This window comes from Notolepis coatsorum (genome assembly GCF_963971535.1).
Source record: "Notolepis coatsorum genome assembly, chromosome: 16".
In the NCBI taxonomy this organism is placed as follows: Eukaryota; Metazoa; Chordata; class Actinopteri; order Aulopiformes; family Paralepididae; genus Notolepis; species Notolepis coatsorum.
The window spans coordinates 71110570-71137338 of record NC_140180.1 but is presented as its reverse complement, the minus strand read 5'-3'; the positions used below and the strand labels follow the sequence as shown (position 1 = coordinate 71137338).

Genomic DNA, 26769 nt, shown 5'->3' with positions numbered 1-26769 from the left:
AAAAAAAAAAAAAAAAAAAAAAAAAAATTTACTTTTTTTTTTTTTATGTCACTCATTCCATAAGGACGTAGAATAAACATTTAATTTTTTTTTTTAAATGGTCCATTTGCATGTTCTTGGTATCTGAATCTAGGGACATATATGGATCAGTGTCAGAAATAGTGTGTCTGTTACTAGGCTTGAGTAAATTGTAATGAACCAAAGGAGAATATCAATTCTATTTAAAAAAAAAAATTATCTTTGACTGTAAATAACACCATGCTAAAATTGACCAGACCTGACAAATCTAAGCAAATGAATAAAGGGAAGATGATTAAACAGAAGGTTTTGTAGATACAGTACTGAATTCTGCCATCTTTTTTATAATGTAAATTTCTCCACCATTCTTCATCATATTGCAACACCGTTTTTTGCAAGACGTTCACAGAAAGGTAGAGAAACTAACTGCGTTCTGTTTTATGGCAATAACGTTCAGGTTTGTGGGAGATAATCCCAAAAAATAAGAGAAATTAAAAAGTAAATCCAGAAGTCAGATGATTGACAGGGGCTGGTGTGAGCTGGGTAGGGTAGTTTTTCGAAATTTGAAAGCCCTGAGTCTCTTCCTTCAAAAGACTACACTCACTTTTGGCTGTGCCACTCCCTCCTGTCAATATGCGCCGGTTTCCGACTCAATGCCCTGAGATTTCTATAATCTTATATTTCACTAATAACAGTTAAAATAATTGGTAAACAAACATAATAATGAAAATATACACCTTTACTGTATATCTCGGGCTTAAGAGGTTAACCCTGTGAGGCCCAAATTAAAAAGAAATTAGCAACTTCAGAGGCCAGAGGGTGGGACATATAAACACATTTACTATCAAATAGCATTGTGAGGCTGAACAACAGGACCAATTGACTATACATGTGCTTAAAGGGGAACTATCTTATAAATGGCTTTTTTCAGTGTTTACCATTGTTTCTTAGCTATGTGGACTTATATTAATAGGATATATGTCTCTAATTCTCATATTGGCGAATTCTTCCAATTCTCCTCTCACAATATTCACCCTCACTGAACTGAGTCATCTGAAAATGTGCATATCTGTGATGTCAGAGATTTCTCAGCTGCATAATAATGTGGCAGTTGATGTGGCAGTTGGCACCAGGCCACACAGTGGTGGTTAAGATCTTGAGGTAGAAAAATGCGGTTTTTAGTACTTGATTAGAAATACAAAACAATGCATTTTTTTTTTTAAAAACCTAGGTGTTCCATAGACTCACAGGAATTGTGTAAAAGTGCCCAAATAGTGAAAGAAATAGTAAAATAGTTCCCCTTTAACATTTTTTAAATAAACATTATTTTTTTAAATGGCTAAAAGTGATTTTGTAATTTTGCAACCGTGGGTCTCACAGGGTACTTTTAACCCTGTGAGGCCCAAATAAAAAAGACATTAGCAACTTCAGAGGCCAGAGGGTGAGACCTATAAACACATGAAGGGTGCCGTGACTGAAAAAAAAGGTTGAGAAACGCTGGTATATGGTGTGGCTCTTTGTGGTACCACAGTCATTTTTTTGTGGCTCTTAGTCTCTGACTGGTTGGCCACCCCTGGCCTAGACTGTGGAACAGCCTCCCCCTCAATATACGGGCCGCCCAGACCTTGCAGGTTTTTAAATCACTTTTAAAAACCTACTTGTTCTCCCTGGCCTTCCCCCCCCCCACTTAATCACCACTAGACCCCTGGCCCCTTTTTATCTTCTTTGCTTTCTGTGTCCTACCTGTTTTTATTACATTCATTGTTTTACTGTGTTTTTAATTTTATATCTTGCATCGTAATATTTTTGTCTTTTATCAACCTGCCTGTGAAGCACGTTGGTGCCAGCTGCCGCTGCTTAGAAATGTGCTATATAAATAAAATGTACTTGACTTGACTTGACTATGTTGTGATAGAGAATTACAGTGACATATATAGATGGTACTTGTTACATCAAAGCAATGGCCTGTAGACTAAGTAATCAAGGAAATTAGATAGATGCCGGGTTGTGCTAAGCAACCTGTTAAAGGCAACGTTGCACTGCGGTAGAACATTGTAATTTATTTAGCATGCACACTCCCATGTAGGCTTGAGCACTAAGCCATGGCCAATAGTGGCAGTTCCAGATGAGGTGGCACACCTTTACTTTGAAACCTAAGCAGTCACATTTTTAGTGCACAGATTTTGCACGTTCACACCTGAAATTGTTGAGAGGGGATGGCTGTGGGGGTGGGGGTGACAGTGGCTCAGGAGGTAGAGCAGTCGTCTGGTAATCCAGAGGTTCCCGGTTTGATTCCCGCTCCTCCCGGGCAGTGTGTCGAAGTGTCCTTGAGCAAGACACTTAACCCCTAATTGCTCCTGATTAGCAGGTCGGCACCTTACATGGTTGCCTCCGCTGTCGGTGAGTGAATGTGTGAGTGAATGGGTGAAATGTGAGGAACAAATTGTAAAGCGCTTTGGATAAAAGGGCTATATAAATGCACCATTTTACCATTTAGTATTTTGACAAAACCTGAGGAGGAAAAGCCTGAGAAAAGGCTGTTAGGAACACAGATTAGTGGGGAAGCTGATGCAGAAAGTTGACCATTCACAAACTTACATCAAGGTGTGCGTGTTAAAGGGGAACTATTTTACTATTTCTTTCACTATTTGGGCACTTTTACACAATTCCTGTGAGTCTATGGAACACCTCTGTAATATATATATTTTTTTTATTCATTGTTTTGTATTTCTAATCAAGTCCTCAAAAACAGCATTTTTCGACCTCAAGATCTCGAGCCGTTTTGAGCCTGGGCTCCTAAACCACTGCGCAGCGGCGTCGTCGCCTGAACATTAACATGCAGCGGTGTCTTTATGAGTATGACATCACATATCGCGCACATTTTCAAATGACTCAGTTCAGTGAGGGTGAATATTGTGAGAGGAGAATTGGAAGAATGCGCCAATATGAGAATTTTGAGACATAGATCATATTAATATAAGTTCACATAGCTAGGAAACAATGCTAAACACTCAAAAAGGCCATTTATAAGATAGTTCCCCTTTAAACAATATAAACTTTGAACCAAAATTAACTGATAAGTGTTGAGGGTCCTTACGTCCTTACAAGAGCAGTCTCCTGACATTAACCCTTTCACTACCACACTACAGAAGGTTAACCTTTCACTGCAGACGGTCGTGTGGCAGTGAAAGGGTTAACCTGTATTGTCGCCGTGAAAGGGTTAACAACAGCTTCTGATATTGAGGCAAAATAAAGGCAGCCATGTTCTTAACTCCGTGTGCAGGACATACATCTCGTTGTAAATTAATGAAATAGATTTAGAATTGTTTAAATTAATGTCTCACCTCCCCCATTTTTCAGCAGGAGAGATTATTGAGCCGTTGTTTGAGAGGGTGCATTTCCTCTGCAAAATTCATAGGCTTTAGACCGCACTGACCACCGCTCAAGTGTTCAGAGTTAAGCTGGTGTCTGGTAGCTGTTGATCAGGCATAATATTACAGTGTAACTCGATGCTATGCGCCTCCTACAAGCGTTCCAACTGAACCTGACTGTGACACCGTGTGCACCTCAAGGGACCACTTACTAAACAGATGTTATTCAACTTCAAAATGAATATTTATTAAAGGAGGAGATGTAGGACTTGTGTTGCTACTGTATTATCACACTCTCTATATCTTCTGTTTAACATAGAGAAGACATTGTGGGGACATACTGTACCTATTTTCTTGAAAGTTGCTTCTTCAGACAGGACTTGAAAGATGTGGACCTCTCATCCACTCGAATGCCCTGTGTGTGTGTGTGTGTGTGTGTGTGTGTGTGTGTGTGTGTGTGTGTGTGTGTGTGTGTGTGTGTGTGTGTGTGTGTGTGTGTGTGTGTGTGTGTGTGTGTGTGTGTGTGTGTGTGTGTGTGTGTGTGTGTGTGTGTGTGTGTGTGTGTGTGTGTGTGTGTGTGTGTGTGTGTGTGTGTGTGTGTGTGTGTGTGATAGAGGGAGGAGAAAGAGAAAGCAGGTTATAATTGTATTAATTTCAAGATGAACCACTAGATGGCAGCATAATTTCACAATACGGAAATCTACATTTCCACAGAGGTGGAAGTCAGGCAAGAGGGTATCAGAAGAGAAAGTTGTTAGAAAGACATCAGAACAATTAAACAATTAGCATTGGGAAACACAAGCCATAATTTTTAAATCCCTGAGAGGTCATTTGTTTTGATAACAGGGTTCCCACATACATTGCAAAATGAAATTCAAGGACTTTTAAGTACTTTTCCAAGCACTATTTCTAATTTTCAAGGATGACACTCGAAAGATACAATTCACTTCAACGCGACGAAATGAGGAAAAGCAGTTGGAGCACGCGAGACAGCGACTCGTCAGATTTTATAAAAAATAGAGATTTATTTCTTGATTCAGAACAATTTGATCATGGATGAACAAAACATTCAATGCGAATGGTTGAGTTGAATTTCAAGGACTTTTTAAACACCTTGTTAAAAAATTGGCTGTTTTTAAGGAATTCCAGGCCTTGATTTAAAAAAATATTTATATATCAAGCACTTTAAGCACTTCAAGGACCTTGTGCGAACCCTGTGATAACAAACATGGATTTCTGTGCCCAACATTCTCCCCTGATTTGTCCGTTTGTCCTTCAGCACGTTACATTTAACTGGAGTCAGCGGCATGAGTCCATTTGGAAGCTCTCTGCCAGACGGCTCCGCAGTGCCGCTCCACCACACCAAAGTACCCTGAGAGAGATTACACATTAAGAGTGTAGCTGACGGATAGAGTGATAACGCCGGGTCTGTCTGCTACTGTGGAGGCCTGAGGCACAGGTCCCTGGGCTGGCTTCAGGAGGAAGAGGGTACAGAGGGGTGGGCCGGGTGGGCATGGCCCTCCTGTCGCCTCTGGTTCCATAAAAGATAAATGGCGTTTGAACAACCCTGGCGTGTCAGGGAGTGACCCCCGGCTGTCTTACCCTCTCGCTGTCTTCCCCACGGCTGTCTTTCCCCCGGCTGTCTTTCCCCCGGCTGTCTAACCCCCAGCTGTATTACCCCCGGCTGTCTTACCCCCAGCTGTCTTCCCCCCGGCTGTCTTACCCCCGGCTGTCTAACCCCCAGCTGTCTTACCCCCGGCTGTCTTTCCCCCGGCTGTCTTACCCCCGGCTGTCTAACCTCCAGCTGTCTTCCCCCCGGCTGTCTAACCTCCAGCTGCCTTACCCCCGGCTGTCTTCCCCTCGGCTGCCTTACCCCCGGCTGTCTAACCTCCAGCTGTCTTCCCCCCGGCTGTCTTCCCCCCGGCTGTCTTCCCCCCGGCTGTCTAACCCCCAGCTGTCTAACCCCCAGCTGTCTTACCCCCGGCTGTCTTACCCCCGGCTGTCTTACCCCCGGCTGTCTTCCCCCCGGCTGTCTAACCCCCAGCTGTCTCCCCCCCGGCTGTCTAACCCCCAGCTGTCTCCCCCCCGGCTGTCTAACCCCCAGCTGTCTAACCCCCAGCTGTCTTACCCCTGGCTGTCTTACCCCCAGCTGTCTTACCCCTGGCTGTCTTACCCCCGGCTGTCTTACCCCTGGCTGTCTTACCCCCGGCTGTCTTACCCCCGGCTGTCTTACCCCCAGCTGTCTAACCCCCGGCTGTCTTACCCCCGGCTGTCTTCCCCCCGGCTGTCTAACCTCCAGCTGCCTTACCCCCGGCTGCCTTACCCCCGGCTGTCTTTCCCCCGGCTGTCTTCCCTCCGGCTGTCTAACCTCCAGCTGCCTTACCCCCGGCTGCCTTACCCCCGGCTGTCTTTCCCCCGGCTGTCTTCCCTCCGGCTGTCTAACCTCCAGCTGCCTTACCCCCGGCTGTCTAACCCCCAGCTGTATTACCCCCAGCTGTCTCCCCCCGGCTGTATTACCCCCAGCTGTCTTCCCCCCGGCTGTATTACCCCCGGCTGTCTAACCCCCGGCTGTATTACCCCCAGCTGTCTTACCCCCGGCTGTATTACCCCCAGCTGTCTCCCCCCGGCTGTATTACCCCCGGCTGTCTAACCCCCAGCTGTCTAACCCCCGGCTGTCTAACCCCCAGCTGTCTAACCCCCAGCTGTCTCCCCCCCGGCTGTCTTACCCTCTCGCTGCGGTGCCGGCGGTCCTTCATGACGCCAATGAACTCCTTGTAGCTGAGCTTGTCGTCGTGATCCTCGTCGAAGATCTTGAAGACGGTGTTGACCACGTGTCGGGTCAACTTGAGGCCCGTAGCCACGTAAACCGCACGTGTGAACTCATCTGAGAAGGAACAGGAAAGAAGAAGAAGAAGAAGAAGAAGAAGAAGAAGAAGAAGAAGAAGAAGAAGAAGAAGAAGAAGAAGAAGAAGAAGAAGAAGAAGAAGAAGAAGAAGAAGAAGAAGAAGAAGAAGAAGAAGAAGAAGAAGAAGAAGAAGAAGAAGAAGAAGAAGAAGAAGAAGAAGAAGAAGAAGAAGAAGAAGAAGAAGAAGAAGAAGAAGAAGAAGAAGAAGAAGAAGAAGAAGAAGAAGAAGAAGAAGAAGAAGAAAGTGATGCTTGCAGTGTCGCGTTTAAAATGTACCCCGTTTGGACCATGTGGCCGCGCGGAAGGCGTGAGACGTAAACGGCAAACCATCTGGCTAAATGGCACCACAGTCAACACTGCACTCCCTTGGGTCCTCAGCAATACATCCACCGAGTGTGAAGTTGATCAAATTAATGGTTCAAAAGTTACAGGCCAAAACGCAATTTTCGTTGCTATAGCGCCACCCTCTGGCCTAATGGCACCACATTCAACACTGCCTCCCCTGGGTCCTCGGCAATGCACCCACCGATCGGTTGAACGGTTGTCGAGATCTACGAGCCACAGACACGCAGACAGACAGAGATTCCTTCCGTTATAGTTAAATAGTTTGACATAGCCAGTGTTAAAAGCCTTACCTTGACCAATAGAGCGGTTGGCAAAGTTGTACATCTGCATGGCAATGGCGAAATCCTCCAGGTTGTTAAGGAACTGGCAGAAGGAGCTGAACTCCTCAAAGGTTATTCCCTACAGGATGAAAACCCTTTATTAAACACAAACAACAACGATACCTGTACGTATGAGACAGAAACACGGTGGTTAGTGGGTAGAATAGTGGGCCTGAGCTACAGCTACCCTTTTTTATTTTTTATTTAATTCGTTTATTTTCTTATTTGATTTCGCTTTGTTTGTTCGCACTGTAGTGTTATTTGTGCATTTGTGATATTTTTTTTCATGCTCACTTTTGTTTTATTTTTTTGTGTCTTGGGGATGTGGGTGTCATGGGATGGGGAGGAGGTGGGTGGGTGGGGGGATAGGGGGGTGCGGTTGGGCTGGGCGGGAGGGGGGGGGGGGTGATGGAATGGGGTGCGGAAGTGCTGTGGGTGTTTATGTTTAATTTTCTATAAAATTTTTGTAAAGTTTGTAAATTGGAAAAGGTGTGAATAAACAGATGTATAAAAAATATATAAAAAAAAGGGACAAATTATGAACAATAAAATGTCACATAAAGCGAACGGCTGTATGTCCCAACAAAGCAACAAAAGATATAGAGCTACAATTCACACAAAACATAATCCCCTTCACTCCAACCTGGAGGGAAGCCTTTAGTGTCTGTGGGACCTTGAAGTCCCCAGACAGATAACACAGCCAAACAGACTAAGTATACATTGCCGGGGGTTTCCCCCCCCCCCCCCCCTCCCAGTGGTATGGACACGCTGAGCTGTCAACAGTCAGGGGGGAGGATTGTAGCTTTTGGGAAGAGGTCAGGCCGTTTGCAGACTTTTCTAAAGCAGATTAACCTGATACTTAGATAAACAAAAACAAGAAGGGATGAATCTCCCGACATCTCATGGCTGATGACTCAAACACTGGTGCCTATTGATCTTCACTCAACCGTCCCGCCGCTACTCGCGTCTCCTCTGACTGGGGGGGGAAATGGGGGGGGGGGGGAGAGAGACGAGGCAACACACACACACACGTGGCTTAACAAATGAAGTAATGAGTAATCTGTGATGCTTTGCTGTTTTAGCAAGGCGAGCAACATAAAAATATCTCTCAGCCCTAATGATGAGAGCCACTTGGTTATCAATGGGGATCTAGCAACAGGCTCCTCAGGAAGGCTGAGGAGCTGCTCACCTCTCCTCACAGGGTCAGTGTGGTGGGAAGGAAACAGAGCTGCAGAGCACACATCTCACTCAGCGGCTGGTTCAACGAGACCCTTCATCACCCAACGCACAGACCCGGATACAAAGGAGCGACGAGGGCCTGAGCTGTTTGCTTGTTTGTTTTTGCTTTGTTTGTTTGTACTATGATATTGTTTATTTATTCATTTTATTTGATTTTATTCTTTTTTTTTGTGCTCAATGTATTTCTGTTCATGTTTTGGGATGTGGGGGAAGTGGGTGTCCTGGGATTTGGGGGGGATAATTCATTTTTTAAAGAAGCCCATGTCTATGCAGCATTACCAAGTATTATGAATGTCTGTGGCAACATTGCCGGGAAAAGATCTCACTTAAAATATGTAAATAAAGTACTAATTGAGAAAATGGTGCATAATGTAGGTTCTGTTATAGCCATAAGTAACATATTTACATATCAAAAACATACAATGTATAAGTATTACAAATAAGTACGTATATTACATAATCGTAGTATTGCTATGTGTGTATCAGGGTGGTGAGAGCACTTGCCCGCAACTGCAGTGATTTTTGGTTGGACTCCAATAGGGAGGGGATACATGCTCACATGTAAACAACAACATTCATTTTGGACCTGCCAACTTTCATAGGCCATGGATGGTGTTCCCCTAATCAATATTTAGAGTTGTTATCCATATAATATGGTCTGAAAGTGACACGAGAACACTGTAACACTTATTTTACTTCATGCCTTTATCTATTTATCTATTCCAATGCTGTTCTGTGTACATGAAAGTACCCAAACAAAACTTGGCGAAGTGTGGCAAAAAAAGAAAAATATGAACCCTGCAGACAGAGAAATAATCAGCAGCTGTTCACACCTGCCCAGTTCTGCTCATCGGTACAGATGCAAAAAAAATAGAAAATGTATTAATCACTGATATCGGCTGATAACGATATGGCTAGGTTTGAGGAGTGTGGGGGGGTAATTTGGGTAAGAGGGGTGAGAGGGTGTTTATGGTAGGGGGGACTGTATGAAGGTATGGGAGGGGTGAAGGTTCAAGGGGAACATCTGGGTTATGAAAGAGACCAACAGTGGATGCAAGGAAAAACACTGACAGCAACACCTGTGTTTCTCCATAGATAGATTGATTTGTGGTGACCTGCCACACTATCAAACAGGACCCACCACAAATACATTTCCCTAACTGACCCAGTGACACATTAATGACGTCTCCTCTTGCATCAACACCGCATCGACACCATATCTACACCGTATCTACACCGTGTCTACACCGCATCTACACTGCATCTACACCATATCTACACCGCATCGACACCATATCTACACCGCATCTACACCGTGTCTACACCGTGTCTACACTGTATCGACACCGCATCTACACCGTGTCTACACCATATCTACACCGCATCTACACCACATCTACACCACATCTACACCACATCTGCACCACATCTACACCACATCTACACCATATCTACACCGCATCTACACTGCATCTACACCACATCTACACCACATCTACACCACATCTACACCATATCTACACCATATCTACACCGCATCTACACCGTATCTACACCATATCTATACCGCATCTACACCGCATCTACACTGCATCTACACCACATCTACACCACATCTACACCATATCTACACCATATCTACACCGCATCTACACCATATCTACACCATATCTACACCATATCTACACCATATCTACACCGCATCTACACCGTATCTACACCGTATCTACACCGTATCTACACCATATCTACACCACATCTACACCATATCTACACCACATCAACACCACATCAACACCACATCAACACCGTATCTACACTGCATCTACACCATATCTACACCATATCTACACCGCATCTACACCACATCAACACCATATCTACACCATATCTACACCATATCTACACCACATCAACACCATATCTACACCACATCTACACCACATCTACACCACATCAACACCACATCTACACCATATCTACACCATATCTACACCGCATCTATACCGTATCTACACTGCATCTACACCACATCTACACCATATCTACACCGCATCTACACCATATCTACACCACATCTACACCACATCTACACCGCATCTACACCATATCTACACCGCATCTACACCGTATCTACACCGCATCTACACCATATCTACACCGTATCTACACCATATCTACACTATATCTACACCATATCTACACCGTATCTACACTGCATCTACACCATATCTACACCGTATCTACACTGCATCTACACCATATCTACACCGCATCTACACCGCATCTACACCATATCTACACCGCATCTACACCGCATCTACACCATATCTACACCGCATCTACACCGCATCTACAGTGTGTGAACCGCCCGCCCGCCACTCGCCGACCAAATAAAAGAAGATCCTGCGAGGAACGTCACCTTCTCGTCCGGCGCGCTCTGTCGCAGGTTCTCCAGATATCCACCGATGTCGTCCACGTTGGTGAAGCGGAGGAGGATGCGGGCAAAGTCGTCCTCGCCAATGGTGGGCATGCCTTTAGAGTAGGTGAGGAACTCTATCTCAAGGACCTCCGTCTGAAGGTTGTCCATGAACCTGGTGGGAGAGGGAGAGATAATGCCACCGCTAGCTCACATGGGAGCAGAGCACAGAGGAACACGACACATCGAGACTACAGCTCCCACTATGCATTTGAGTGTGTGATCAAAATGAATGGGGGGGGGGGGGGGGGGGGGTAAATGTATTACAGCTAAATGATTAAAGTCACTATAGATAAAATCTTTATGTACAGTAACACACATTTTTCAAAATAATACATCCACAGAGCTTCTAGAAAGGTGCGGAATAAAAGTATTGCTTTTCTCCCCTCCAAATTGATTCATTAATTTATCATTTTAAAATGTTTTGCGGGTCCAAAATGAATGTTGTTGTTTACATGTATCCCCTCCCTACTTCCCATTGTGCCACGTGGAATGCACCTGATTAGATAAATGACATGCTGGTGCTCTAGTGCGACATCTAGCAGCTGGATGTTATCTATAGCACCTTTAATGACAATATTAAATGTTTTCATACGGGCAACAACGTGACTACAGGCAGTGTCAGAAGCGATTTTACTTACCGATAGAAATCCTCAGAATTCAGCTCAGCTTTGCCTTTTCTCCCAAAGAAATGCACCAATAGCGTTGTCTCTGTTGCGTTTTCATCAACATGCTATGAGGGTAAAAATAGCAAAAAACAGTGATTCTGTAAATGCCCTCTGTTTCCAAGTCTACATCCATGCAAAAAAAAATCAATACTGTACATGTAAGAAAATATCTTTTTTAATAAATAAAGTAAATCACAATCCACAGTTAGGACAGTAACGACGCACCCAAAATTGTATATCAGTGCCATACTATTTCAATTTCCAGGAATCTAATTATGTTGTCCTGTCGCGTTTTCATAACTTGCTAACCCCCAGATAAACTTTACACTAATCATGTAAAAATATATCCATGGTAAAGGTGTTAGTTAATGGCCATAGCTTGGTTCAGCCATTAAACAGCACTCTGAGTTAATGGTTAATCCATGACTGTGACCGAGACAAACTATAGAGGACCAGTATTTCCTACTAGTCTGCCATACAAACAGATGTGCCATGCAGTGGACTCCAAGCCAAGCAACATGCTGTCCTCATTGTTGTAAATCTGCATTTTTTTTTTTAAATACCGTAAAACTTCAAATTAAAGCAAATAGACGACTGTCCCAAATAAAGGCAGGGTGTTTTTATGTGTTTTGAGAAATACAGACAGGTCTCAATTAGAAGCCTGGTCTACATTAATCGTTTATCTGGTTGCCATTTACTTTTAATGTACATGTTATGTGGCTTCAAATGGGCGGGACTCGAGATAGGTCAATTGACTAATTGACTTTGAGGGCAAAGTCCATAGATATAGAATTGACTAATTGACAAAGAAGGGAAAGCACAGTAGATGCTTCACCTTCTGAGCCACCACTGGGGATCTGGTGCAGGTAAGTGGTAATAATTAAACAATTCATTAGTAGATGAATACCCAGTTCTGTATTTGTTTTATTTTGACTTTGTACATGCTGCAGATGAAGTAAAGACGGGACGACAAGATGAAGTCATAGTCATACTGCTTTAAATTTGATATTTATTATCTTTGCTGAGCAAGATTTTTGTGCAAAAGGTTTACGGTATGTATTCAAGCTATTCTGCTAACAATGAATATGAAAGTATATACATCAAGTACTTCTTCCGCTATTCTCACTGCAATATAGTTTGTTCCGATTTGTAAGAGAAGGGGGGGGAAGTAGCGAGGACAGTCAATCAATGCAGTAGAAGGACAACATCTTAAGGAGGACATCACTACCTCTGAGAGGTCAGAGAAGAGAACTTGACTCGTGCCATGCCTCAGAATATCCCACATGCCCCCGGCTTCTACATGCTGACGGTCTCTTCTAAGGACCTGTGGCAGTAGTCGAAGCACAGCTGTTAGATGACAAAATACATCTGGCAAATGTTACCCAGATTAGCAATAAGATTGCATACACACCCAAACAGGCTGACGGACAAACACACACAGAGTGCGCACGCACGCACGCACGCACACACACACACACACACATACATACACACACGGTGGCGGGCAGAAAAACAGACATAAATACATACGCAGGCAAATCAACAAGCAGGGAGAGGGAAGGATAAAGAGATGAGGCACGTTGGAAGACTTGCCAGAAAACGTGGAAAAAATTAACATAGACGGATCATGGGAAAGAGAGACCAGGCAAACGTCTATCTAACCATCTGACATCCACTGAGCCGGGCAGAACAATAGTAAGGTCTAGCGGGTATAATGGGGATGACACCCACATATCTGAGAGGAGCTGTGTACAAAAGAAAAAACTCCCATGAACCATGAAGTGAGTCTCCTCCGCAACGGTGCGTGCAGCCGTTTGGTGAGGAAACGCAGCCAAGACAGCTGCGCACCGTGCGTCCAAGAGCCATACAGGGCGTGATCAAGCGGAATGATGATTCATGCCAGGTTAGCTATGTCATTGAGTCCACCCAATACATCAGCATTTGATACTTAGCTGTGAGCTGAATGCAGGTTACGGCATACTTTTTCATTCATGCTTGTGAAATGGGATCAGATTTTGAATGAATAAACTTTTTTGGAATGATGTCTCCCCTTTGTTCATTGTTTGTGAGCCACCAGCCCTGCTCTACGTACGTCTACTTCCAGAGCCGACGCTTCCACCCTCTCCCATGTGGAACATTACATTGCCTGGTGTTTTATAATCACGGGTAATTGAAATGTGTCAATAGGTTTCAAATATGTGTGATTCTCAACCGCAGGGAGACTCTTTACAATTTCAGCACCGTTGGAATGTGGTTTTCCTCTGCAATCTATACTGCTGTATGTTGTCAAAAGAGAGTCTCAAACAAGCAAGGAAGCCATTCCATAAAACTATATTTTCCATAACTCCTACACTATGATACACCGATCACTATTATTATCATAGTTTACACATGGCTCGTTCACTCGTCGGTCTACTAAAATTAGCCTCTCTACTGCAACAGTAAACCACAAGCTGTCAACAACTATTTTCTTGTAATTGGCGTTGCATGCAATAACAAGATCATAAGGACGATGTGTTCCAAATGCTTTAGAAAGAATAAACTAAATAGTAATAATAATAATATTTACATTATTAAACTGTGTCGATGCCTCTTGATTTCCTTTTAGTTTAGTTTTATTTGTTTTTCAGCAAGTCGTTTTTGGCCCAGTCTGGACGCCTCTTAACCAACACACAACCAAACACAGCCAGCCCCCCTTCACACGTGTTCTTCAGTGTGTCTTTCATTTAATTTCATAATATTTATTTATCTTATTAGCGGTTGTTGTTTTTTTCCCCCACTTTCCATGCCTGGAGGGGGACTGTGAGAGCTTGACACAGCTGATAAAACAGCTCTTCCTCTGCGCTTCATCGCTTTTCACCAGAGAGAGATTTATGACTTGATCCCACAGCTAATTACGGACGAGCCTTTAATGTACCGCGCTGTTCCCATCTCGTCCCATGAAAAGACCCTGATACGCTTGTAATTAGAATATGTGGGGGAAAGCCCAACCGCAGGTTTGAAGACGTGCCTGTTATGTGAATTTGAAAATATTTGACTTTTGAACCTCTACTAGAAGAAGGATACCTTGAGTAGAGATGCAGAACGAATCAAAACAGAAAGACACACCTCAAGCACAGAGTCTTCAAACAGTGTGAAAGGCTTGCGGTTGTCTCTCTGTTAACTGTAGGCATGGCTCTTATGTATGTGTTGAGAGTCTCTCTCTCTTTCTCTCTCTCTCTCTCTCTCTCTCTCTCTCTCTCTCTCTCTCTCTCTCTCTCTCTCTCTCTCTCTCTCTCTCTCTCTCTCTGTCTCCCTCTCTCCTTCCCTCTCTTTCTCTCTCTGACTGGCATGGTGATCTTCATGGTCAAGCCCACCACAAAAGGTAATCTGAGCCCAAATACCACTTTTCAAGAAACTGTAAAACTTCAACATGGGGGTCTGGGAGACGTGCTGTCAGTCTTCAGGTAAAGGGCCTTTTGAAGTGGAATCTCTGCACCTATAGCTCAGCTCCACTCTGACAAAAGACCAGTACATAAATCATCTGTACTACTGGGGCGGTCCAGACACCCACTCTCTGTAACACCCTTTACACACACACACACGCACGCACGCACGCACGCACGCACACACACACACACACACACACACACACACACACACACACACACACACACACACACACACACACAGCGGACAGCATTACAGCTGCATTGAGCTTCAATTTCAGTGAATGTGAATAATTAGTTTACCTGTAACATAGACAAATACGTGCTACTGTATCATACTACTGTGTGTTCTTTCTATGGTAGCTAGTTATAAAACTGGAAAATAGATCACATGCAATAAGAAAGATGACAGGTACTACTTTTTTTTTTAGATGGGGGGGGGGGGGGGGGGGATACATACGCTGTGTGCATGAGATTTCCGATGTCCATACAGTTGCAGGCTCTAAAATGCAAAAGAGGAGCGGATGCAGGCATGCAAGAGATAAGGCAAGAAGAGAATCACATTAGATCACCCAGTCAATTGATCAATTGATTTTTTTACTCTTTCGGTTGTATGTTTTTTTTGGAATATTTCCCCAGAATTCTATCTAAGAATTGTAGAACTCTGTAGCTTTCAGAGGCCAGTAGCCATTGTGCCACCTTTAGCATGTTTCATTATCAAAACGTTAATCTTGTACACTTGAGTGGGTTAAGTAGTCCTACTACTGTAGTGAAGTTTATATGGCCATGTGACTGACCAGCGACAATCATCAGCTCAACGCTGTTCTCTGCTAATATGCATCCTCACGTTGTAAAATCTAGTATCTATTTTGCTGATCACAAGATGGTCATTAGTGTCATGTTTTATGTAAGACTTTCCAGTGAAGCCAAAATTTGGTCCCAGCCCATAAAGTAAGTTATAGGCTTACTGCATTAAGCTATATGCTCTCTGCATTAAGCTATAGGCTCTCTGCATTAAGCTATAGGCTCTCTGCATTAAGCTATAGGCTCTCTGCATTAAGCTATATGCTCTCTACAGGCTATAGGCTCTCTGCATTAAGCTCTAGGCTCTCCGCATTAAGCTATAGGCTCTCTGCATTAAGCTCTAGGCTCTCCGCATTAAGCTATAGGCTCTCTGCATTAAGCTATAGGCTCTCCGCATTAAGCTATAGGCTCTCTGCATTAAGCTATAGGCTCTCTGCATTAAGCTATAGACTCTCTGCATTAAGCTATAGACTCTCTGCATTAAGCTATAGGCTCTCTGCATTAAGCTATAGGCTCTCTGCATTAAGCTATAGGCTCTCTGCATTAAGCTATAGGCTCTCTACATTAAGATATAGGCTCTCTGCATTAAGCTATAGGCTCTCTGCATTAAGCTATAGGCTCTCTGCATTAAGCTATAGGCTCTCTGCATTAAGCTATAGACTCTCTGCATTAATCTATATGCTCTCTGCATTAAGCTATAGGCTCTCTGCATTAAGCTATAGGCTCTCTGCATTAAGCTATAGGCTCTCTGCATTAAGCACTCTCTGCATTAAGCTATAGGCTCTCTGCATTAAGCTATAGACTCTCTGCATTAAGCTATAGGCTCTCTGCATTAAGCTATAGGCTCTCTGCATTAAGCTATAGGCTCTCTGCATTAAGCACTCTCTGCATTAAGCTATAGGCTCTCCGCATTAAGCTATAGGCTCTCTGCATTAAGCACTCTCTGCATTAAGCTATAGGCTCTCCGCATTAAGCTATAGGCTCTCTGCATTAAGCTATAGGCTCTCTGCATTAAGCTATAGACTCTCTGCATTAAGCTATAGGCTCTCTGCATTAAGCTATAGGCTCTCTGCATTAAGCTATATGCTCTCTGCATTAAGCTATAGGCTCTCTGCATTAAGCTATAGACTCTCTGCATTAAGCTATAGGCTCTCTGCATTAAGCTATAGGCTCTCTGCATTAAGCTATATGCTCTCTGCATTAAGCTATAGGCTCTCTGCATTAAGCTATAGGCTCTCTGCATTAAGCTATAGGCTCTCTGCATTAAGCTATAGACTCTCTACATTAAGCTATAGACTCTCTGCATTAAGCTATAGGCTCTCTGCATTAAGCTATAGACTCTCTGCATTAAGCTATAGGCTCTCTGCATTAAGCTATAGACTCTCTGCATTAAGCTATAGGCTCTCTGCATTAAGCTATAGGCTCTCTGCATTAAGCTATAGGCTCTCTGCATTAAGCTATAGGCTCTCTGCATTAAGCTATAGGCTCTCTGCATTAAGCTATAGGCTCTCTGCATTAAGCTATAGACTCTCTGCATTAAGCTATAGGCTCTCTGCATTAAGCTATAGGCTATCTGCATTAAGCTATAGGCTCTCTGCATTAAGCTATAGGCTCTCTGCATTAAGCTATAGGCTCTCTACATTAAGCTATATGCTCTCTGCATTAAGCTATAGGCTCTCTGCATTAAGCTATAGGCTCTCTGCATTAAGCTATAGGCTCTCCGCATTAAGCTATAGGCTCTCTGCATTAAGCTATAGGCTCTCCGCATTAAGCTATATGCTCTCTGCATTAAGCTATAGGCTCTCTGCATTAAGCTATAGGCTCTCTGCATTAAGCTATAGGCTCTCTGCATTAAGCTATAGGCTCTCTGCATTAAGCTATAGACTCTCTGCATTAAGCTCTAGGCTCTCTGCATTAAGCTCTAGGCTCTCTACATTAAGCTATAGACTCTCTGCATTAAGCTATAGGCTCTCTGCATTAAGCTATATGCTCTCTGCATTAAGCTATAGGCTCTCTGCATTAAGCTATAGGCTCTCTGCATTAAGCTATAGGCTCTCTGCATTAAGCTATAGACTCTCTGCATTAAGCTATATGCTCTCTGCATTAAGCTATAGGCTCTCTGCATTAAGCTATATGCTCTCTGCATTAAGCTATAGGCTCTCTGCATTAAGCTATAGGCTCTCTGCATTAAGCTATAGGCTCTCTGCATTAAGCTATAGACTCTCTGCATTAAGCTATAGGCTCTCTGCATTAAGCTATAGGCTCTCTGCATTAAGCTATAGGCTCTCCGCATTAAGCTATAGGCTCTCTGCATTAAGCTCTAGGCTCTCTGCATTAAGCTATAGGCTCTCTGCATTAAGCTATAGGCTCTCTGCATTAAGCTATAGGCTCTCTGCATTAAGCTATAGGCTCTCTGCATTAAGCTATAGGCTCTCTGCATTAAGCTATAGGCTCTCTGCATTAAGCTATAGGCTCTCTGCATTAATCTATAGGCTCTCTACATTAAGCTATAGGCTCTCTGCATTAACCTATAGACTCTCTGCATTAACCTATAGACTCTCTGCATTAAGCTATAGGCTCTCTGCATTAAGCTATAGGCTCTCTGCATTAAGCTATAGACTCTCTGCATTAAGCTATAGGCTCTCTACATTAAGCTATAGGCTCTCTGCATTAAGCTATAGGCTCTCTACATTAAGCTATAGGCTCTCTGCATTAAGCTATAGGCTCTCTGCATTAAGCTATAGACTCTCTGCATTAAGCTATAGGCTCTCTACATTAAGCTATAGGCTCTCTGCATTAAGCTATAGGCTCTCTGCATTAAGCTATAGGCTCTCTACATTAAGCTATAGGCTCTCTACATTAAGCTATAGGCTCTCTGCATTAAGCTATAGACTCTCTGCATTAACCTATAGACTCTCTGCATTAAGCTATAGGCTCTCTGCATTAAGCTATAGGCTCTCTGCATTAAGCTATAGACTCTCTGCATTAAGCTATAGGCTCTCTACATTAAGCTATAGGCTCTCTGCATTAAGCTATAGGCTCTCTGCATTAAGCTATAGGCTCTCTGCATTAAGCTATAGGCTCTCTGCATTAAGCTATAGACTCTCTGCATTAACCTATAGACTCTCTGCATTAAGCTATAGGCTCTCTACATTAAGCTATAGGCTCTCTGCATTAAGCTATAGGCTCTCTGCATTAAGCTATAGGCTCTCTGCATTAAGATATAGACTCTCTGCATTAAGCTATAGGCTCTCTGCATTAAGATATAGGCTCTCTGCATTAAGCTATAGACTCTCTGCATTAAGCTATAGGCTCTCTGCATTAAGCTATAGACTCTCTGCATTAAGCTATATGCTCTCTGCATTAAGCTATAGGCTCTCTGCATTAAGCTATAGGCTCTCTGCATTAAGCTATATGCTCTCTGCATTAAGCTATATGCTCTCTGCATTAAGCTATAGGCTCTCTGCATTAAGCTATATGCTCTCTGCATTAAGCTATATGCTCTCTGCATTAAGCTATAGGCTCTCTGCATTAAGCTATATGCTCTCCGCATTAAGCTATAGGCTCTCTGCATTAAGCTATAGGCTCTCTGCATTAAGCTATAGGCTCTCTGCATTAAGCTATAGGTTCTCTGCATTAAGCTATAGACTCTCTGCATTAAGCTATAGGCTCTCTGCATTAAGCTATAGGCTCTCTGCATTAAGCTATAGGCTCTCTGCATTAAGCTATAGGCTCTCTGCATTAAGCTATATGCTCTCTGCATTAAGCTATATGCTCTCTGCATTAAGCTATATGCTCTCTGCATTAAGCTATAGGCTCTCTGCATTAAGCTATAGGCTCTCTACATTAAGCTATAGGCTCTCCGCATTAAGCTATATGCTCTCTGCATTAAGCTATAGGCTCTCTGCATTAAGCTATATGCTCTCTACATTAAGCTATAGGCTCTCTGCATTAAGCTATAGGCTCTCCGCATTAAGCTATATGCTCTCCGCATTAAGCTATAGGCTCTCCGCATTAAGCTATAGGATCTCTACATTAAGCTATAGGCTCTCTGCATTAAGCTATATGCTCTCTGCATTAAGCTATATGCTCTCTGCATTAAGCTATAGGCTCTCTGCATTAAGCTATAGGCTCTCCGCATTAAGCACTCTCTGCATTAAGCTATAGGCTCTCTGCATTAAGCTATAGGCTCTCTGCATTAAGCTATAGGCTCTCTGCATTAAGCTATAGGCTCTCCGCATTAAGCTATAGGCTCTCTGCATTAAGCTATAGGCTCTCTGCATTAAGCTATAGGCTCTCTGCATTAAGCTATAGGCTCTCTGCATTAAGCTATAGACTCTCTGCATTAAGCTCTAGGCTCTCTGCATTAAGCTCTAGGCTCTCTACATTAAGCTATAGACTCTCTGCATTAAGCTATAGGCTCTCTGCATTAAGCTATATGCTCTCTGCATTAAGCTATAGGCTCTCTGCATTAAGCTATAGGCTCTCTGCATTAAGCTATAGGCTCTCTGCATTAAGCTATAGACTCTCTGCATTAAGCTATATGCTCTCTGCATTAAGCTATAGGCTCTCTGCATTAAGCTATATGCTCTCTGCATTAAGCTATAGGCTCTCTGCATTAAGCTATAGGCTCTCTGCATTAAGCTATAGGCTCTCTGCATTAAGCTATAGACTCTCTGCATTAAGCTATAGGCTCTCTGCATTAAGCTATAGGCTCTCTGCATTAAGCTATAGGCTCTCCGCATTAAGCTATAGGCTCTCTGCATTAAGCTCTAGGCTCTCTGCATTAAGCTATAGGCTCTCTGCATTAAGCTATAGGCTCTCTGCATTAAGCTATAGGCTCTCTGCATTAAGCTATAGGCTCTCTGCATTAAGCTATAGGCTCTCTGCATTAAGCTATAGGCTCTCTGCATTAAGCTATAGGCTCTCTGCATTAATCTATAGGCTCTCTACATTAAGCTATAGGCTCTCTGCATTAACCTATAGACTCTCTGCATTAACCTATAGACTCTCTGCATTAAGCTATAGGCTCTCTGCATTAAGCTATAGGCTCTCTGCATTAAGCTATAGACTCTCTGCATTAAGCTATAGGCTCTCTACATTAAGCTATAGGCTCTCTGCATTAAGCTATAGGCTCTCTACATTAAGCTATAGGCTCTCTGCATTAAGCTATAGGCTCTCTGCATTAAGCTATAGACTCTCTGCATTAAGCTATAGGCTCTCTACATTAAGCTATAGGCTCTCTGCATTAAGCTATAGGCTCTCTGCATTAAGCTATAGGCTCTCTACATTAAGCTATAGGCTCTCTACATTAAGCTATAGGCTCTCTGCATTAAGCTATAGACTCTCTGCATTAACCTATAGACTCTCTGCATTAAGCTATAGGCTCTCTGCATTAAGCTATAGGCTCTCTGCATTAAGCTATAGACTCTCTGCATTAAGCTATAGGCTCTCTACATTAAGCTATAGGCTCTCTGCATTAAGCTATAGGCTCTCTGCATTAAGCTATAGGCTCTCTGCATTAAGCTATAGGCTCTCTGCATTAAGCTATAGACTCTCTGCATTAACCTATAGACTCTCTGCATTAAGCTATAGGCTCTCTACATTAAGCTATAGGCTCTCTGCATTAAGCTATAGGCTCTCTGCATTAAGCTATAGGCTCTCTGCATTAAGATATAGACTCTCTGCATTAAGCTATAGGCTCTCTGCATTAAGATATAGGCTCTCTGCATTAAGCTATAGACTCTCTGCATTAAGCTATAGGCTCTCTGCATTAAGCTATAGACTCTCTGCATTAAGCTATATGCTCTCTGCATTAAGCTATAGGCTCTCTGCATTAAGCTATAGGCTCTCTGCATTAAGCTATATGCTCTCTGCATTAAGCTATATGCTCTCTGCATTAAGCTATAGGCTCTCTGCATTAAGCTATATGCTCTCTGCATTAAGCTATATGCTCTCTGCATTAAGCTATAGGCTCTCTGCATTAAGCTATATGCTCTCCGCATTAAGCTATAGGCTCTCTGCATTAAGCTATAGGCTCTCTGCATTAAGCTATAGGCTCTCTGCATTAAGCTATAGGTTCTCTGCATTAAGCTATAGACTCTCTGCATTAAGCTATAGGCTCTCTGCATTAAGCTATAGGCTCTCTGCATTAAGCTATAGGCTCTCTGCATTAAGCTATAGGCTCTCTGCATTAAGCTATATGCTCTCTGCATTAAGCTATATGCTCTCTGCATTAAGCTATATGCTCTCTGCATTAAGCTATAGGCTCTCTGCATTAAGCTATAGGCTCTCTACATTAAGCTATAGGCTCTCCGCATTAAGCTATATGCTCTCTGCATTAAGCTATAGGCTCTCTGCATTAAGCTATATGCTCTCTACATTAAGCTATAGGCTCTCTGCATTAAGCTATAGGCTCTCCGCATTAAGCTATATGCTCTCCGCATTAAGCTATAGGCTCTCCGCATTAAGCTATAGGATCTCTACATTAAGCTATAGGCTCTCTGCATTAAGCTATATGCTCTCTGCATTAAGCTATATGCTCTCTGCATTAAGCTATAGGCTCTCTGCATTAAGCTATAGGCTCTCCGCATTAAGCACTCTCTGCATTAAGCTATAGGCTCTCTGCATTAAGCTATAGGCTCTCTGCATTAAGCTATAGGCTCTCTGCATTAAGCTATAGGCTCTCCGCATTAAGCTATAGGCTCTCTGCATTAAGCTATAGGCTCTCTGCATTAAGCTATAGGCTCTCTGCATTAAGCTATAGGCTCTCTGCATTAAGCTATAGGCTCTCTGCATTAAGCTATAGGCTCTCTGCATTAAGCTATAGGTATAGACTCTCTACATTAAGCTATAGGCTCTCTACATTAAGCTATAGGCTCTCTGCATTAAGCTATAGGCTCTCTGCATTAAGCTATAGGCTCTCTACATTAAGCTATATGCTCTCTACATTAAGCTATAGGCTCTCTACATTAAGCTATAGGCTCTCTGCATTAAGCTATAGGCTCTCTACATTAAGCTATAGGCTCTCTGCATTAAGCTATAGGCTCTCTGCATTAAGCTATAGGCTCTCTGCATTAAGCTATAGGCTCTCTGCATTAAGCTATAGGCTCTCTGCATTAAGCTATATACTCTCCGCATTAAGCTATAGGCTCTCCGCATTAAGCTATAGACTCTCTGCATTAAGCTATATGCTCTCTGCATTAAGCTATAGGATCTCTGCATTAAGCTATAGGCTCTCTGCATTAAGCTATAGGCTCTCTGCATTAAGCTATAGGATCTCTGCATTAAGCTATAGGCTCTCTGCATTAAGCTATAGGCTCTCTGCATTAAGCTATAGGCTCTCTGCATTAAGCTATAGGCTCTCTACATTAAGCTATAGGCTCTCTACATTAAGCTATAGGCTCTCTGCATTAAGCTATAGGCTCTCTACATTAAGCTATAGGCTCTCTGCATTAAGCTATAGACTCTCTGCATTAAGCTATAGGCTCTCTACATTAAGCTATAGACTCTCTGCATTAAGCTATAGGCTCTCTACATTAAGCTATAGGCTCTCTGCATTAAGCTATAGGCTCTCTGCATTAAGCTATAGGCTCTCCGCATTAAGCTATAGACTCTCTGCATTAAGCTATAGGCTCTCTACATTAAGCTATAGGCTCTCTGCATTAAGCTATAGGCTCTCTGCATTAAGCTATAGGCTCTCTGCATTAAGCTATAGACTCTCTGCATTAAGCTATAGGCTCTCTGCATTAAGCTCTAGGCTCTCTGCATTAAGCTCTAGGCTCTCTACATTAAGCTATAGGCTCTCTGCATTAAGCTATAGACTCTCTGCATTAAGCTATATGCTCTCTGCATTAAGCTATAGGCTCTCTGCATTAAGCTATAGGCTCTCTGCATTAAGCTATAGACTCTCTGCATTAAGCTATAGGCTCTCTGCATTAAGCTCTAGGCTCTCTGCATTAAGCTATAGGCTCTCCGCATTAAGCTATAGGTATAGACTCTCTACATTAAGCTATAGGTATAGACTCTCCGCATTAAGCTATAGGTATAGACTCTCTACATTAAGCTATAGGTATAGACTCTCTGCATTAAGCTATAGGCTCTCTGCATTAAGCTATAGGCTCTCTGCATTAAGCTATAGGCTCTCTACATTAAGCTATAGGCTCTCTGCATTAAGATATAGGCTCTCTGCATTAAGCTATAGGTATAGACTCTCTACATTAAGCTATAGACTCTCTGCATTAAGCTATAGGCTCTCTGCATTAACCTATAGACTCTCTGCATTAAGCTATAGGCTCTCTGCATTAAGATATAGGCTCTCTACATTAAGCTATAGGCTCTCTGCATTAAGATATAGGCTCTCTACATTAAGCTATAGGCTCTCTGCATTAAGATATAGACTCTCTGCATTAAGATATAGACTCTCTGCATTAAGATATAGGCTCTCTACATTAAGCTATAGGCTCTCTGCATTAAGCTATAGGCTCTCTGCATTAAGCTATAGGCTCTCTGCATTAAGCTATAGGCTCTCTGCATTAAGCTATAGGCTATCTGCATTAAGCTATAGGCTCTCTGCATTAAGCTATAGGCTCCCTGCATTAAGCTATAGGCTCTCTGCATTAAGCTATAGGTATAGGCTCTCTGCATTAAGCTATAGACTCTCTGCATTAAGCTATAGACTCTCTGCATTAAGCTATAGACTCTCTGCATTAAGCTATAGACTCTCTGCATTAAGCTATAGACTCTCTGCATTAACCTATAGACTCTCTGCATTAAGATATAGGCTCTCTGCATTAAGCTATAGGCTCTCTGCATTAAGCTATAGACTCTCTGCATTAACCTATAGACTCTCTGCATTAAGATATAGGCTCTCTGCATTAAGCTATAGGCTCTCTGCATTAAGCTATAGACTCTCTGCATTAAGATATAGGCTCTCTGCATTAAGCTATAGGTATAGACTCTCTGCATTAAGCTATAGGCTCTCTGCATTAAGATATAGACTCTCTACATTAAGCTATAGGCTCTCTGCATTAAGCTATAGGCTCTCTGCATTAAGCTATAGGCTCTCTGCATTAAGCTATAGGCTCTCTGCATTAAGCTATAGGCTCTCTGCATTAAGCTATAGGTATAGACTCTCTGCATTAAGCTATAGGTATAGACTCTCTGCATTAAGCTATAGGCTCTCTGCATTAAGCTATAGGCTCTCTGCATTAAGCTATAGGCTCTCTGCATTAAGCTATAGGTATAGACTCTCTGCATTAAGCTATAGGCTCTCTACATTAAGCTATAGGCTCTCTGCATTAAGCTATAGGCTCTCCGCATTAAGCTATAGGCTCTCCGCATTAAGCTATAGGCTATCTGCATTAAGCTATAGGCTATCTGCATTAAGCTATAGGCTATCTGCATTAAGCTATAGGCTCTCTGCATTAAGCTATAGGCTATCTGCAGTAAGCTATAGGCTCTCTGCATTAAGCTATAGGCTCTCTGCATTAAGCTATAGGCTATCTGGATTAAGCTATAGGCTATCTGGATTAAGATATATGCTCTCTGCTGTCGTGTTTGTGTTTGTGTGATAAGACCTCAAAGGTCTCTCTCATCATTTCATTCAAATCCCCCTGTTTACATCCACCTGCATGCTGCATATGACAACGATATGAAGATGAAAGCCTTGGACATGTCTCTTCCTGTACCTCCCACATCCACCTCAGTTCAACCCAAACCCACTTTCTCTCTAGGAATACTGTATATCACAGTGTCTACTCAACCACACTACTACGCCTGTTGGGAACAAATGTTGGTGGTTAAAAAAAAATCTCAAGTAAAATTTCAGACTGAAATGTTCACGCTCCCTGCATCCCCCCTTACCTGCTGGTCAGATCTTTGAGCCTCATCTTCAGCCTCCTTTCTGTGCTTCTTTTTCTGGAAGATGTCCTCCAGCTACAGCGGAGGAGGTGATAAAACAGCGTTCAAGGTTGTGACGACATGAAACCCTCTCCCAGTCCCTCCACAGAAGCTGCTCTTACCACCAGAAACTCTGTCTTGTCCACCATCTCGTTTCCGTCTGTGTCAAACATATTGAAAGCAATCTTGAAGCCTGCCTGGGGTTCTGGAAGAGAGGAAATAAACAACCACCCTGGAATTATAAATGTATATAAAATAATATAATATAATGTGTAAAAAATATGATATATTTATCAAATAAGGTCAAATTCCCACTGACTTGTTAGAATGCAGAGCAGAAACATGTACTCTGTGTAGCTGATGATACCTGAAGTGAAGTGAAGATAAAATGCATTGTTGTTCAACATCTACAGCACAGCAGAGCATCAAAGAGTGTCAAAACAGTTAGTGAGGCATGTTTACAGATGTTCAAAGCCGGTGCACCCTGGATGAACAAGCCGCCCCACAAAACAGTGCACGCTTTGAGACCGACAAGTAATCTTCTCTTTTCTCTCTGATAACATCTTAAAAGGTGCCTCTTCACTTCATGCTTGGTGTTCCTCTCACACAAACAGAGGCTTTACAACTGAGCTGACCTATCTGGACACAAACCCAAACAAATTCAAAGCTTGGGGCTTCTGATCGTTCTTCTGTTTGGATAACAAGGTGTAAAACACTCTCAAGTGATCTGTCACTGATTGAGGATGCCTGATTTGGGGTCTGTGTTCGTCTTTGTGTCCTTACAACGCCTTTTGTTGTGCAACACACAGGGAAGGGAAGAGTAAACTGACAGGGTCCATCACACGACCAGACTCTGTCTCCCTGCTTCTGAAAGCATTCCCCAGGCTTTTGTTTGATGGAAAAGATATAGTGAATTGACCACAGATAGTTCTGGGTGACTGCTCTGGGTGTTATGGGAAAGGGGATTCGGGTATGGGGGAGTTTTCTGTTGGGACATTTCCAAAAAAAAGGGGGGACAATCAAAGAAACTATGAATAGACAATGGTAGTAAACAAAGATATGACTGCCTTTTCCTTGGAAATTAAAACTGAACAAATCTGTAGTGTACTGCTCCAGCCTAGGTAAAAACATATCACAGAGGTTAGAGCATATATATATATATACTGACACACTAAGGTGTGAAAACAGTATTAGTGATGTATGCAATCAGAAAATCCCATTCAAACTCGCCTGTGAGAAAGTGAGTGATTTGCTCAACATCACGGCCCTCTCTGTTTGACATGTACGGCCTT

General features: G+C 42.8%; 1 protein-coding gene across 1 annotated transcript in view; it reads right to left on the bottom strand.

The window, feature by feature from the left end:
• micu3b (mitochondrial calcium uptake family, member 3b) overlaps positions 1 to 26769 on the bottom strand; it is a gene marked incomplete at its 3' end in the record, with an annotated part of 44265 nt that overhangs the window by 720 nt on the left and 16776 nt on the right. Inside the window, exons 5-14 of the mRNA XM_084332069.1 lie at positions 25797 to 25844; positions 25600 to 25682; positions 25442 to 25513; positions 15234 to 15275; positions 12574 to 12669; positions 11319 to 11410; positions 10621 to 10792; positions 6930 to 7038; positions 6116 to 6273; positions 4618 to 4761 (exon numbers count right to left, since the gene is read on the bottom strand). Coding sequence (XP_084188195.1) covers positions 4618 to 4761; positions 6116 to 6273; positions 6930 to 7038; positions 10621 to 10792; positions 11319 to 11410; positions 12574 to 12669; positions 15234 to 15275; positions 25442 to 25513; positions 25600 to 25682; positions 25797 to 25844 — 1016 coding nt within the window. The remainder of the gene's footprint in view (positions 1 to 4617; positions 4762 to 6115; positions 6274 to 6929; positions 7039 to 10620; positions 10793 to 11318; positions 11411 to 12573; positions 12670 to 15233; positions 15276 to 25441; positions 25514 to 25599; positions 25683 to 25796; positions 25845 to 26769) is intronic.